This window comes from Suricata suricatta, chromosome 8 (assembly GCF_006229205.1).
Source record: "Suricata suricatta isolate VVHF042 chromosome 8, meerkat_22Aug2017_6uvM2_HiC, whole genome shotgun sequence".
NCBI lineage: Eukaryota > Metazoa > Chordata > Mammalia > Carnivora > Herpestidae > Suricata > Suricata suricatta.
The window spans coordinates 107589930-107604887 of record NC_043707.1 but is presented as its reverse complement, the minus strand read 5'-3'; the positions used below and the strand labels follow the sequence as shown (position 1 = coordinate 107604887).

Sequence of the window (14958 nt, the reverse complement as noted above, 5' to 3'; positions counted from 1 at the left end):
AGTGTCCAGCTTTGGCTCAGGTCATGATCTCACAGTTTGTGGGTTCGAGGCCCGCGTCAGGCTCTGTGCTGACAGCTAGCTCAGAGCCCGGAGCCTGTCTTCAGATTCTGTGTCTCCCTCTGACCGTCCTCTGCTGTCTCTCTCTGTCTCTCAAAAATAAATTAAAAACATAAAAAAAAAATTTTTTAAAGAAGGCATTATTTACACCTGATTTTGGTTGGCGAAGATTGAGCAGGTGTTTAAGAGGAGTCAGAAATGGGGTGGCCTGAGTGGCTCAGTTGGTTAAGCCTCTGAATTCACCCAAAGTCATGATCTCACGGTTCATAGGTTCAAGCTCCTCGTCAGGCTCTGTGCTGACAGCTCAGAGCCTGGAACCTGCTTCGGACTTTGTGTCTCCCTCTCTCTCTGCCCCTCCCCTGCTTGTGCTCTGTCTCTCTCAATCTCTCAAAAATAAAAAAATAAAAGTAAAAAAGCCAGAAAGATGGAAAGATTGTGAAGATAGAGGGGCAGAGTCTAGCACCGATGGAAGGGCTGGGTGCTGATATAGTAGGGTTGAGAATGGAGGGGAGAGAGGGAGGTGCACCTAACAGGCCCTATTTTCTCTGCAAAGTAGGAAGCAAGGTCAGCTGGGCATCCTTGATTCCTCCCCCGCTTTTATCCTCCAGTGCCAGTCACCAGGGCCTGTCACTTCTACCTGTGTGGCATTCCTGCTCCTCTGCAGCCCTACTGTCACCAGACTCTTTTGCCAAGATTAAGGGAACAGCCTCCTAACTGGTGCCCTATTTCCAGTCTTGCCCCCTTACAGTCATCTTTCTACACTGCAGTCAAGAGATTTCTAGAACAAAATCTTTTCTTGTCACCCTTTACTTAAAACCCTTTAGTACCTTCCCATGGCCCTGGGGACCGAGCACAACCCTGTACAGCACACACAGCTCTTCATTCTCTGGCCTCTGCCTATTTTCACAGTTTTATCCCTCGCCACTTCCAACCTCATTCTGTGCCCCCAGACATTCTGAGTAGTGTCAGCAATGAAAATAGGAGCTAAGTTTTATGTTGGCCCTTTGAGGTATCATCACCTCTTCTCAGGTGAGAGAGTTGAAACCTAGAGAGAGGTTAAATACTTTGCGAAGGTCACACAGCCAGGAGGCAGGAGACCCGGGAGCTCTAGTGTCCGTGTTCCTAGCCACAGCCCAGTACTGCCGCCCACCTGGAATTCTTGAAATATGCCTTACACTCTCTCACCTCTATGCCTTTGCGTATTTTATTTCCTCTACCTGAAATACAATTTCATCACCTCTTCACCTGGCTGGCCACATATCGTAGCCTTTCGGCCTGGATGGCATCTCTTCTGGAATGCCTTTGGAAACAACACCGCCCCAACCAAGGCTGGCTTAGATGTCCCTTGCTCACATTCCCAAAGTCTCCTTGTGCTAACGCTGTCACTTAGCACACTATCGAAACTGAAGTCGCTCAGCTACAGGGCTCTGTGTCACCCCCGAACTGTGTCTTTTTCACACTTATTCCTAGAGGCCAAGCATAAGGATGGGACACATTTGTCTGCTGCCACTATTTGTTGAGTTTCATGTTTAATGAAATTGCTGACAGTGAGATTGGAGGTCAGGCAGAGAGACTCCTAATCATGTTTGAGGCGACTTACTGAGGACTTACATGCAATGTGACAGACACTGGGGAGCCAAGATGGAGCAGAGGGAGACAGCTGCCAGGGATGCAGGCAGCCCAAGAGAAGATGCCATGGTGGAGAAGCCTGAGGGAAGAGGGCCTTTTGAGCAGGAGGAATGGTCAGTGGAGTTGTTGCGGCAACAGGACAAGTGAGCAAAAGACTAAACCCCCTCACTGCAGAGCAATGAGGAGGTTAGAGACGCTGGGTGAAGTGATGGGAGCGGAGTTGGGGGGACGGGTGGCCGGGGAGGAAGAAGTCAAGCTGCAGTGGGTTGAGCAGAGAACGGTCAGTGGGGGAACAGAAAAGAGTGTGTAGAGTGTTTTTAAGAAGCTCTCCTGGGAAGTGAGAAAACCAGAGAGGGGACTGGAGGGCACGTGGGGCTGAGGTGAGCAGGTTTTGTGTTTATTTTTGTTTAATTTTGTTTTAGGCTAATCAAGATTTAAGTAAGTTAACAAGAAAAATGCCTAAATAAAGAGTGCAGTTGAGGATACAGGGGAGAAGGAGCCAGTGGGTGGAGTGAGGGCCTTAAGGCAGGACGGACAGATGGAGAGTTCTGGGAGAGGAAGAAGGAAAAGGGAAGGTCGGGCGTGGGCGCAGGTCACATGGGAAGAGTGAAGAAGACTGTGAGGAGATTCCTACACCATGACTTTTCGTTAACCCAAGAGTAGATGTCCTGAGAACAGATGGAGGGGGCGGGGGCAAGGAGCTTGCAGACCTCACAGGAGTTCACGGAGTTTAGTGTGTGGCTCATGACTGTGAATGTGGGGTTGGCTAGAGGCACAGGTCCAAGGCCATTGGAATCTAGATGATGTGGTGCCTCTCCTGCCTGCTTCAACAGATCCTGGGATTCACTCCATCAGAGCACTTTTCACTTTTTCTTTTAAAGATACGATTTTTTTTAAGTTTGTTTATTTATTTTGAGAGAGAGAGAGAGCATGAGCATGTGTATGCAAGTGCAGGGTCAGGGGCAGGCAGAGAAAGGGAAAGAGAGTCCCAAGCAGACTCCACGCTGTCAGCGCAGAGCCCAATGGGGGTGCACAATTCCATGAACCATGAGATCATGACCTGAGCCAAAAATCAAGAATCAATGCTCACAGCGCCCCAAGAACACTTTTCATTTTTCATTAAAATCACCAGATTTCATTAAAATCATTTTTCATTAAAATAAAATGTTTAATTAATTACTGTGTAGAGTTAAGGAAATTAAAGTGCTCATTATGAGCACACTGTGTCAGATTTCAATTAAAATAACACTTGTTGAGTACCCGTTATGTGGCAGGGTCAATGCCAGCCCCCCAAATTTCGAAGATGGAGCATGTTGATGTTGAAACTGCCCAGCCGCACTTGGATAAACAGGAAGACAGGTGCCCAAGCCATCGTGGGCATTAGGGAGTGGCCCATAAGTGAGCACCGAAGCATAGCAGAGGGGGAAGGACAGGAGGCTGGACCTCAGAGGAAAAGAAGTAATTTTTTAAGTTTATTTTTATTTTTTTAACTGCTCACTTTTTTAAAGTTTATTTATTTTGAGACAGAGAGAGAGCGAGAGAGCACATGAGCAGGGCTGGGACAGAGAGAGAGGGAGAGAGAGTCCCAAGCAGGCTCTGTGCTGTCAGCGCAGAGCCCAGTGTGAAGCTCAGTCTCACAAACTGTGAGGTCATGGCCTGAGCCAAGGTTAAGAGCCGGATGCTGGGTGACTCAGTCGGTTAAGCATCTGACTTTAGCTCACGCCATTATCTCTTGGCTCACAAGTTTGAGCCCCACGTCGGGCTCTGTGCTGACAGTTCAGAGCCTGGAGCCTGCTCTGGATTCTGTCTCCCTCTCTCTCCCTGCCCCCACTCCCTGCTCATGCTCGCTCGCTCGCTCTCTCTCTCTCTCAAAAATAAATAAACATTAAAAAAAAAGGAGTGGGATGCTTAACTGAGCCACCCAGGTGCCCCTTTTTATTTTATTTGAGAGAGAGCATACACGAGCAAGGGAGAGGGACAGAGAGAGAGAATCTCAAGCATGCCCCACACCCAGCACAGAGCCTGACACGGGGCTCGATCCCACACCCCTGGGATCATGACTCAAACCAGTGCTCAACTAGCTGAGCCACCCAGGCTCAACCATTCAAAAAGAAATTATTTCGTATGGGGAATTTAGAGAAGGGTTTGAAGCGTGGGTAAGAGGGCAGCCTTCTCCCCATTCCCACTGGAAGCAGTGACTTGGGGCAGGGGCAGAGGGAGGTCAGATTTCAGTTGTGGCAGAATTTACAAGTCTTTTGAGGTGAGGTGTTTGAAACTTCACCTGGAGAGTAATGAAGAACAACTGAAGAGTTTGTAGCAGGGAAATCTGTCAGATTTGCAGGGTTTTTTTAATGTCCAATGACTGTGAAGATTAAGATAGGATAAATCTGGGGTGCCTGAGTGGCTCAGTTAAACGTCCGGCTTCAGCTCAGGTCATGATCTCACAGTTCGTGGGTTCGAGCCCCGCATCAGGCTCTGTGCTGATAGCTCAGAGCCTGGAGCCTGCTTCAGATCCTGTGCCTCCCTCTCTCTCTGACCCTCCACTGCTCACACTATCTCTGTCTCTCAAAAATAAATTTTAAAAATTAATAAAAAATTTAAAAAACAAAGGATACACCTGAAGATTGGGTAGAGGCCATGGCAGCAGTCCACCTGAGGGATGACGGGGTCAATGGAAGTATTGGCAGTCGAGACGAAGATAAACAAACTAATGGAGATTTAGGAGGGCCACCTGGCAGAACTTGGCAGCAGCTCAGACATGGAAGGTAAGGGAGAGGAGTGTGTCAAAGATAGCTGTTGAGGGGCGCCTGGGTGGCTCAGTCTGCTAAGGTTAAGCATCCTACTCTTGATTTCGGCCTATGGCATGATTCTCTTGGTTCGTGAGTTCAAACCCTGCATTGGGCTCTACACAGACAGCATGGAGCCTGCATGAGATCCTCTCTCTCCCTATCTCTCTGCCCCTTCCCACTTGCTCACTCTCTCAAAAATAAAAATAACATTCAAAAAATATATATCTCTTGGGTGCCAAGGAAAGTGGTGAGCCAGTTACTGAAGCAGGACAACACAGGGGAAGGAGCAGGTGTGAGGGCTTGGCGAGCGACTCACCTGGGGACTTAGGATTTGAAGAGTGTGTGAGACACACTGAGGAGGACGTCCACGGTCATGTAGACACAGGCTCAGGCAGGAGGCCCGGCTGACAGTAGGGCTTGGGAGACCTGAAACCTGCAGATGTAATACGAAGTACGGGAGGCAGAGGAGGCCGCCGGGAGATCACAAAGCACGAGAAGACAACCGGGAGCGGAGCAGAGCGGCCCAGGAGCCCGATGAGGATCCAGTGGGAGGTAGGACCAGGGAGAGTGAGGGCAGGAAAGAAGTGTTGAAAAGGGAGTCACCCACAGTCCATCAGACATCAGGCAAGATGGGACTGCAAGTTAGCCACCGAATTCGACAACCAGAGGTTATTGGGACATTTTGGAACACGAGGGAGAGCCTAATCAGTCAGTGCCTTTGGTTTAAGCGAGAGAAGGTAGACTCCGGAGTCACACACAAACCTGAGTGCAGTTTCCATTTCCACCCTGTTTAGCTGTGAGGCTTTCAGTAAATGAGCAAACCTTTCTAAGCCTTAGTCTTTGTCATCCAAAAACTGGAGATAATAATAAATACAGCCTCAGGATCTTAAGAGGATTAAAACAATGTCCATAAAATACGTGTGACCGGCTCTTATACACACGAAACAACATGAATTTCTTCTCTCCACCATCATTCCATCTCTTCTCCCTTCACCACGAAAGACACATGATGTTTCCCCTTATATTTGATAGTCAAGAAGCTCCAATACAGAATTTATCCCAGCAGCTCTCTCCTCAAAGTGTCACATTTCTCTCCTTTGCCCACTGTTTTCTTCTTTTTAAAATTGTACTTACTGGTTATTTGGTTTCTGTTTGTTTTGTAATCCTCATCAAGGCCTATTTCGAAGACAAGCTGAGTCAAAAATAATCAAGTGGCTGGAGGCTCTTGATTCAACATGACTGCCATCCTCTCCTCCCCTACCTCTCCACACCTCCCTAACGTAACACTACAGAAATACAGCGGATGAAAGCTTGACAAATATCTGGAAGGTAGAAAGCACAGGGGTGGGGGGCACCTGGGTAGCTCAGTCGGTTAAGCGTCCGGCTTCATCTCAGGTCATGATCTCACAGTTCATGAGTTCGAGCCCCGTGTTGGGCTTTGTGCTGACAGCTCAGAGCCTGGAGCCTGCTTCAGATTCTGTGTCTCCTTCTCTATCTCTGACCCTCCTCTGCTCACACTGTCACTCTCTGTCTCTCAAAAATAAAAAAAAATAAAAAAGGAAGAAAGGAAAGAAAGAAAGAAGAAAGAAAGAAAGAAAGAAAGAAAGAAAGAAAGAAAGAAAGAAAGAAAGAAAGAAAGAAAGAAAGAAAAAGAAAGAAAGAAAAGAAATCAGGTAGGGGGACGTTACCTGGCTTGAAACATCCTAAGAAATCACAAACTAGTGCCAGCAAGGGGAGATTACTGGCAAGAAGCCAGTCAATTCACCTAGTTTTACCTCCAAAAAGCTTAGTGCCTTGGAGGCACAAATCAGCTCAGGTTAGACATGAGGTTTGGGGGAACTGGCTGAAATCTGCATGCAGAGCACTCTGCCCCCTCCCCAGAGCCCCTTTCTCAAAACCCGCTTGGCCACTCTAAACCCTCTTGCTGCATAAGGAAGAAAGAAACTGAGCCCCGGAGGCCTCCATACTCAAGAGACCTCAGGCATAGTTTGAAGGGCAGGGATGAGATATGGGGTGGAAAACTGAGTGATGGAGGGAAAGCCTCACACTGCATTGGGACAGCCCGAGTCCCTCACCGGACCCCAGACATCTAGCGCCCTCCACCCTCTCACCACCACCCCGGAAAGTAGAAAAGTCCTGGAGACCACCAGGAGGGGTAAAAAAACCCTCCACTGGCACATGTGGTCTTCAGTGAAAACACCAGTTATTGCCTGATAAAGAAATTTCCCACACCCGAAGGAACATAGCACCTGATCAAAAGAGCCCACCAAGGGCCTAGAACACTAAGTGGGAAAGACCTGCACCAGGCACATCGTCATACAGTTTTAGAAAAGTGTTTAAAAGCATCAAGAATGAAAAAGCAAGCCACAGGCAATGGCACATAAATCAGAATGACATCAGACTTTTCTCAACAGCAACAAAGGAGGCTCAATCTGAGAGAAGTTTATTTCTAACATGGACTTATATACCCAACCAATCTAACACAGGGTCAATATACTCTCAGACTTTCAGGGACACACACACAAAGTGATTTTCATTTCTTAGGAGACTATTGAAGAATATGCTTTGACAAAACAAGAGCAAACCACAAAGGAGAAAGAGGCAGATCCAGGAAACAGAATAGTCAACAGAGAAAACTGGCATAAAGGAAATCCGAGGACAGCATTGGTGCGCCAGGCTTAGCAAGCAGCCAGTTCAAACTGAAGCAGAAAGACAGAGGTCTGTGGAAAAGAAGTTGCCAGAGAATGGACGCCTAGGTGGCTCAGTCAGTTGAGCGTCCGACTTCAGTTCAGGTCATGAGTTTGAGCCCCACAGTGCAGAGCCTGCTTTTCTGTCCCCTTCTCTCTGCCCCTTCCCCACTTGTGCTCTCTCTCCCTCTCTCTCTCTCTCTCTCTCTCTCTCTCTCTCTCTCTCTCTCTCTTTTTTCTCTCTCTCTCAAAAATAAACATTTTGTAAAAAGTTACCAAGGAAAAGATGGAACTGATCCGTTAGGGATTGAACATCTGGAAAAATTGCCATGTGTTTGGAACACATGGTACTCAGAAATCTAAACAATTAAAAAAAAAAACAATGGTTAATTCCAGGTAAAACCAATGTGTAAGGGAAAGAAAATATAATCGTAGTTTACAGCTTGAGTGGACAGTGTTTATTTACCTCATCAATAATGTAAACACTATTGATTTAACTATAAATTGTGGAAAACTATTTTGTGAGGATAAGGGGAGAAGAAAAACATGGAAGTTAGCATGGCACAAGAAAGCTTATTCCTTAGCTGTCAGAGTAAGAAATAAATACTGCCTAAAATGGATAAATTAAGTGAGGGTGATGACGGAGTTCGCTGGGGCTCCCACCACAAAACACAAGAGGCCGGGGCCTTAAACAGTGGGTACTGATTCCCTCACAGTCTGGAGGTTCTGCTCAAGGTGTCCGAGATCAAGGGGCTGCCGGACTGGTTTCTCGTGAGGCCTTGGCTCCCAGTCTGACTGCAAACCTCATGTTCTTTCACTGTCACAAGATCTGGGGCTCCTCGGGGGCCCTGCCGGGGCCATGTTCATCCCCCCATCTCCCTCAGCACCTCACTCAGCGCCACGGGATGGGCCCGCCCCACATACTCACTGATAGAGCTGTGTCGCTGTGACCTTCAAAGCTGCCATTTGTTGGTTTTCCTTTCCTGTTAAGAAAAGAGTGAGAGAGAGAAGGTCCAAGGAAACCTCAGGAGCCAAAGTGGGAAGAGCCCAGCTGGAAGCGTCCCATCCTCCCTGGCCTAGAATTGCTGGGTGCATCTCTGATGGCACTTTAAGTTTGAATCCTAGAGAGAGTCCACCCACGGTAGCAGGGGGCAGCAGAGTGGGCACAGGGTGCTTTCCTGCCTCTTAAACCTAATGGTGGTGTTTCAACTCCTCTTTCCTCGGGTCCAGAACAGACATTCATCCCCATTTTCTTGAGGCCCGTTGGGCTGTTGAAGGTGGCCATGGCCTCTGAAAGTTATTCCCAAACTTAGGGCTATAATGTCATTCACAGTGATTGATTCCTGATCCTACGAGGGGTTTTGGTCATTTTTGCGTTTAGGTTGATCCACAGTTACTCACCTGGCTGTGAAGGCTGACAGGATTTCGTGGTTGTCTCCATCCCCGAGTCTGCGTGGACGCCCTTCCTGGAGTGCGAGTCCAGTGTCCTCTGGGGAGTCGTGGAGGTTGGTGTGTGTGTATGTATGTCTCAGTGTGCCTCAGATTATTGCTTCCTAATAAAATTCTGATAGCTGGGCCCCATCAATATCTCAAATACATGTGAGGAAACGTTAATTTAGAATCAATTTTAGGATGTTTCAGACTGTAAAGTCCTTTTAACTAGATCTCTGGCGAAGATGTAGAAGCACTTTATGGGACTGTAAATTTCATGGTGAACAGTCTTCGTGAAATTCACATCTCCCTACACACAAGCTGTTCTCTCCATATCAGTCGTGGCCCCTGCAAGTAATGTTTCACAAATATTCTGTAAATCACAGAAAACCCCATGATAATGTGAAATATGACTTTCACTTGTCTGTTAGGCAAAAGAATCACACAAGCCTCTCTCCCATCAGCACTAACATTTGTTATGGATAATAACACTTTCAATCATAACTATTTTTGGAAAACGGGTTGATTTTAAACCTTCCCTCCCCCACTGAAAACACTCTCCCAAGGACACAGACTCCTACAAACCACAGCCCATTAACCCAACTATGGAATGGGAACTTTTTATTCTCACTAACTTTTTTTAAAGTTGTTTTTAAAAGAGTTAGTATAAAAGCCCAAGGCACAAGGTTAAGAACCATTTTCTTTGGCCAGTTGGTATGAGACGGGCCAGGTCTTTAAAGACCCCAAATCTCTGACCCTGTGTGAAATGAGAGGTGAAGGAGACCCAGGTTTTTAGCAAGCACCCTTATCTCAGCAGGCATTGGCAGAGGATCCAAGGAGCTAAAATCTTAGCTCTTCAATGTGAAGCAGGTGTTTGCACCTTGATATTCTTCATGCCATTGTAACACAGCTAGATCCTGCCTGTTCAAGTAGGAGGTGATCTATTCTAGAGATGTGTTTTGAATGTTTCAACATCCGAAGATGATACTTTGAGAAACATCAGCCTGCCTCCAGCTGACTGCTGGGAAAGCAAAGCCCATAGTGTAGCCCAGGGGACTTGCACGGCTCTGTTTTGGAAACCTGTCCGTTTTCCTTCCCTCTGTAGCCAGCTTCAGGACTGACCATGACTTCTGTAAAGGAGCAGGCAGCCATCAGCCGGCTCTTGAGTTTTTTACAGGAGTGGGACAACGCTGGCAAAGTTGCAAGGAGTCACATCCTCAACACTTTCATCGAGACCAACCAAGGCAAGACCGCCCCTGAACTGGAGCAGGAGTTTTCCCAGGGAGCCAGCTTGTTCCTGGTACGCCTGACCTCCTGGCTGAGACTCACGTATCCTTTGCTGAACAGAAATAAATTGGGCAATCTTCAAAGGAGAAAAGGAATGAAGATTATTGAGGGAGCTCTTCTCTTGAGTCTAAGATTTTAGATCAGGACATCTGGTGATCAAAGTAGTGTTCCCAAAGTCAAGAACTCTCTCCCTTCCTGTCTTCCCTACCTATAAATATATCCTCAGTCTCACCCCTAACCTCTTCCGCTCCCGTCAGATTTGCCACGGGCATACCTTCTCTCTGATGTGGCCCTCTCTGTCCTCAGGAACCTTATTCTTTCGCTCTGGTGGCCTTCACTTTTGCCTCCCTACCAGCTTTTTCATCAGCATTTACATATGCTCAAATCCTTTCCACCTTAAAACATTAAATTAAATCCCCATCTCAAACCAGTATTCTACCCAGTTCCTGCCCTTCATGGTGGAGCTTCTTGAAAAGGTTATTGACTTTCCCTGTCTACACTTCTTCACCTCCCTTTTCTCCCCCGCCCACCACAGTCTGACTTCTGTCCCCTTCACTGAGGCAGGTCTTGGCCAAGGTCACCAATGTTGTTCTAATTACAAAACCCAGTGACTACATCCTCGGTCATTATACACGACCTCTCAGTGGCATTTGTCAATCAACCATTACCACTTCTGAAAACACGCTTCTCTGAAACTAATATAATGTTATATGTCCATTATACTTCAATAAGAAAAACAAAGGGAAAAAAGAAGGAAGAAAGGAAGGAAAGAAGGAAGGAAGGAAGAGAAAGAAAGAGAAAACATATAGATCATCACAAAAACAAACAAAAAACCACATACTCTTTCCTTGGTTTCCATGATGCCAATTCTGTTGGTTTTCTCCTTTGTTTCTCTCTGTTCCAAATTTTCTTCAGCCATCCCTGAAATGTGGATGTTTCTTGGGACTCCATCCACATCCCTCTTCTCTGCTCACTTGTAGATTCTCTCTGAGTGTCCTAACCCATCGTTGTGATGTCAACCCCACTATTTCTCAGTTGTGTACCCCAGCCCACATTTCTCTCTGGATTATGAGTTCCATACCTATTAATCCAACTTCTATTCCATCTCTACTTCTATTCCACAGAATGACTCTCATGTATATGGCTTGGGAAACTGGGTGAATGGGGTGCCATCACGTGGGAAGAGAATCCGTGAAAACAAGGGAGTTGGAGTAGATGAATCGGCTTTGGGATATGTTGTGTTTGAGGCACCTTGCTCAGGAGCCCCAGAGACAGATCGGGGTTGAAGACAGATTTGACAATTTGAGTTAGGCGTGTGCTTGTGGATATTCCTACTGGGTGCCCACAGCATTCCATGGATCATCTCAGATCCTTTTATTATATATTTTTCTCCTTGCCTGAACTCTCCTCTCTTCTCTAAACCTTCTCTTAATTTGACTAATTCCTACTCCACTATTCAGATCTCAATCTAAAAACCCCTTCCGCAGAAAGCTCTTTTCTGAGCCCCAGACTAGCCTAGGCACATACCTAGCCTGTTACACATGTAGCTCCTGGCACTCCCTCTGTCTTCATTGCATAACGTTGTATTGTTCAAACCTGCTCAGGATCTCTCTTCTCTACTGGACTGTAGGCTCTGTGAGGGCAAGAACCACATCTGTTCTCCTCATCTCTACAACCCTAACACCCAGGACCATGCCTGGCACATAAGGGGTACTTACTACATGTTTATTGAATAAAGGAATGAGTGAACCAGAGTCTGCAGCTGGGCAGAACTACGGGCTTAAGTAAACACAGCTCTCTTCTTCTTACAGTTAAGTCATTGACAAAATTGCTAATCAGACTCAGGCCTAGAACAGGGCAAGGGGAATACCACTGAATATGTCTCAAGGTTGACCCCAGTGTCCTCAGACATCAGTGTGCATAAAAGAGGTTCAAGATACAGATTACCAATCTGCATCCCCACCCCCACCCCGCCGTTCTGACTTAGTGGATTGAGGGAGACTTCCTGGCCTCTTTGTTTCTCATAAGCCCCCTTCAGTGACTCTGATGTCTGTGATCCGAAGATGATATTTTGAGAAACATCAGCATCTATAATCTGGCTTTGACCTTACAACCTGTGACACTGACCTCACCAAGGTTACCTGCAACCCCTTTGTCACCGGGTCTAGACTACCTTTTTCCCTCCTCATCTCACTCGGCAGCACTTTCCACCTGGCAGGAGGAGGAGAGGGAGTTGGGGTTGTACAAGCACAGGGTCGGGTCCCACTTCATTTAAAACTTTAATATCTTATTCCTCATGGATTTTTTAATTAATTTTTGTTTTTTAAGTAGCACATTGGAATATTATTTGATTACTGAGTAGTTTGATGTCCCCTGAAATTTTACAATCAAAGCAAGTGCCTCACTCACTGCACCCTAGCCCCCCTCCAGCTGGACCACTGCCCCCTTCCTGTGCTCGCCTCTCCTCCACCTTCTTCCATGGTAGTTTCTTAGTCTTGTTACAGGATCTTTCCTACACCCACCCCTTAAGTGGTAGTGTTCTTTTCTTCCTCAGTCACTGCCCTGATTACCCCAGGCATGGTATGATCCTTCCCCGTATCCCAAGTGCCAGTCAGAATGCCTAACATTCACTAGATGCTCACTCAGCACTTAGTGAATGATTCAAAGAACCGTGCTTTTAATATACAGTTGTATGTTCAGTGTCTACACCTGAAATTATTCATAATTTCCTAACGTGCGATGACCTTGTCATACAACAGAGAAAATAGACCAGCCAAAGTGATGCCATGTTTTAAATTTTTTTTTTAATGTTTATTTGTTTTTGAGAGAGAGAGACAGAGCGCGAGTGGAGGAGGGACAGAGAAAGAGGGAAACATAGAATCCGGAACAGGCTCCAGACTCAGCTGGCAGCACAGAGCCTGACACAACACTTGAACTCAGGAACCTTGAGATCATGACCTGAGCCAAAGTCCGATGCCTAACCTCCTGAGCCACCCAAGTGCCCCAGTGATGTGTGTTTAATCAGTAACCTCACTCCTCCTCCCCAGCCCTCTAGTCATGGTGGATTTTGAAGGAAAACAAATCAACAGAGCATAATTGTTTTGCAAAATCAACTCTTGCCTAATCTCACAGAAGCCTCAAACCCCCTTTTTAACCGTGAACTTCTAGAATAGGTCAGTAAAACTAAGGATTCATACTGAGTGATTCAGTTGGTTCAGCGTCTTAGCTCAGGTCATGATCTCATGGTCCATGGGTTTGAGCCCTGTGTCGAGCTCAGTACTGATGGCTCAGAGCCTGGAGCCTGCTTTGGATTTTGTGTCTCCCTCTCTCTCTGCCTCTCTCCTGCTTTCCCACCGCCCCCCCCTCTCAAAAATAAGTAAACATTAAAAAATTTTTTAAACTAAGGATTTATATATTATAATGACAAAATTATTAGTTACCATTTATTGAGTCTTTTCATGCTGTAGGCACTGAGCTATGTGATATACAAATATTATCAACCTTTAAGCCCAACACCAAGCCTAATAGGTGATTGGCAGTATTTGAAAAGGTTGAGTAATTTACTAGTAAAGAGCAGAGATAAGGTTTGCAAAGGGTCTGTCTGGACCAAAGCCCATGTTCCATCCACTCTGCTTCACTGGCTCCTCCCCAGCAACAGGGCAAAACTATCCAAGGAGATAATCCACAAATCGCCCCACTCCCTTCATCTGTCTCCAGGCAGCGGGGCCTGCCAGGAAAAACTCAGACGCTGAGTTAGACTCCTAGGTTCAAATCCCAGTTCCATCAGTTACCTTTGGGACTTGGAGGGGTCATTAACCTGACTGAGATTGCATCCTCATGAAGTAGACAGACATGTCAATAGCAGCCCCTGCGAGTGTGGTGAGGATTCAGTGTGACAATGCAAGCAAAGTAGCACAGTGCCTGGCCCACAATGAATACTTAATACTGGTTCGCACCTGCTGATATCGTGACAAACTTCTGGAACTAATTGCTGGGAATAATGGACCAGAAATATGTATAATGAGTGACTGTGAAAGCACGACTAGCCTGGGGCAGAGGAAAAAGAGGTGACAAAAGTTGGTAAGCCTAGCTGGTAACTGAGGAGAAGAGGGAGAAGGCAATGAGGTAGGAACAGGGGAAGGGGGAGTGCAGGGGGAGGGAGCTGGGCTCATGGGGAGCTGGGTGGAAGACAATGGAGGAATAGACACTATCCTGTGGGCTGATATCCTGGCCCCCAGCCGTAGCGGCAACAGGCAGGGGAGCCTGGCTCCCGAGCAAACCCTGTTTTTGCAGCAAAGAGCCTTTCCTAATGAGCCAATCTGTCTCCACTTCTATTGGCATCCTGGGAACCAGGGTGCAGCAGAGATAATTTGCTTCACGCGCCCTCCTCCCCCCCAACAAAGCACCATTACCTCCAACCCATTACATTAGCCTTTATCAGTCTTGGAAGCTCTCAGTCATCCTCCATGAGCTGCAATAATTTCAGCTAATTTCTTAAGTGTTCTAAGAGCCTGTGATGTGTTATGAGCCTAGTAATTGTTGACTGGTTCCTTTTCTGTTGTGGCTTGATTTCATACCTTGTATCTGAGCTGATGCGTGCTCTGGGTGCTTTATTACAATGAAGCTTTTTGCAAGGCTCACATTAAAAAATAACATTAAATACTGAGGTTGTTTTAAATCAGAGTTTAATTTTTCTACTATCTCCCGTTGTTCTTATTAGGAAGACACGCAATTCTTCATAAAGATAGTGACCTCCAGTGTAAAGCTTTGAGCAAGTACAAAATTGAGAATTAATGATGAAGCTGATTATTTTTAGAGAAGTCTAAAAATGAGGCACAAAGTAATGAACTGTGCTGAGACCCAAGGGTGCAATGGTCATGGTATAGAGAGGCTCGGAAAATTGACTATGCTTTCTCCACGCACCTTATATTCATCAGAGCCTCCTTGCTGTCTTGGGGGCCTGTCAGAGTGAAGGTTGCTGAACCACCGCAGTAAAGCTTCCTGGGGGACTGTGAACATGCCTACCAGCATCCCCCCACCCTGTGTTTGTTTCCACTTCCCCTTCACCCTAAGGGCCC

At 46.5% G+C, this 14958-nt stretch overlaps 1 protein-coding gene across 5 annotated transcripts in view; it reads left to right on the top strand.

The window, feature by feature from the left end:
* ARMH1 (armadillo like helical domain containing 1) overlaps positions 1 to 14958 on the top strand; it is a 51780-nt gene that overhangs the window by 5376 nt on the left and 31446 nt on the right. For 3 of the 5 annotated variants that reach the window (XM_029949093.1, XM_029949090.1, XM_029949094.1), the window contains exons 2-3: positions 8544 to 8667; positions 9699 to 9922. In XM_029949093.1, the coding sequence (XP_029804953.1) occupies positions 9717 to 9922 (206 nt within the window). In that variant the 5' untranslated portion in view covers positions 8544 to 8667; positions 9699 to 9716. Of the gene's footprint in view, positions 1 to 4764; positions 5805 to 8543; positions 8668 to 9698; positions 9923 to 14958 lie in introns of those variants that run through there. The other 2 variants (XM_029949091.1, XM_029949092.1) reach the window with 2 other exon arrangements.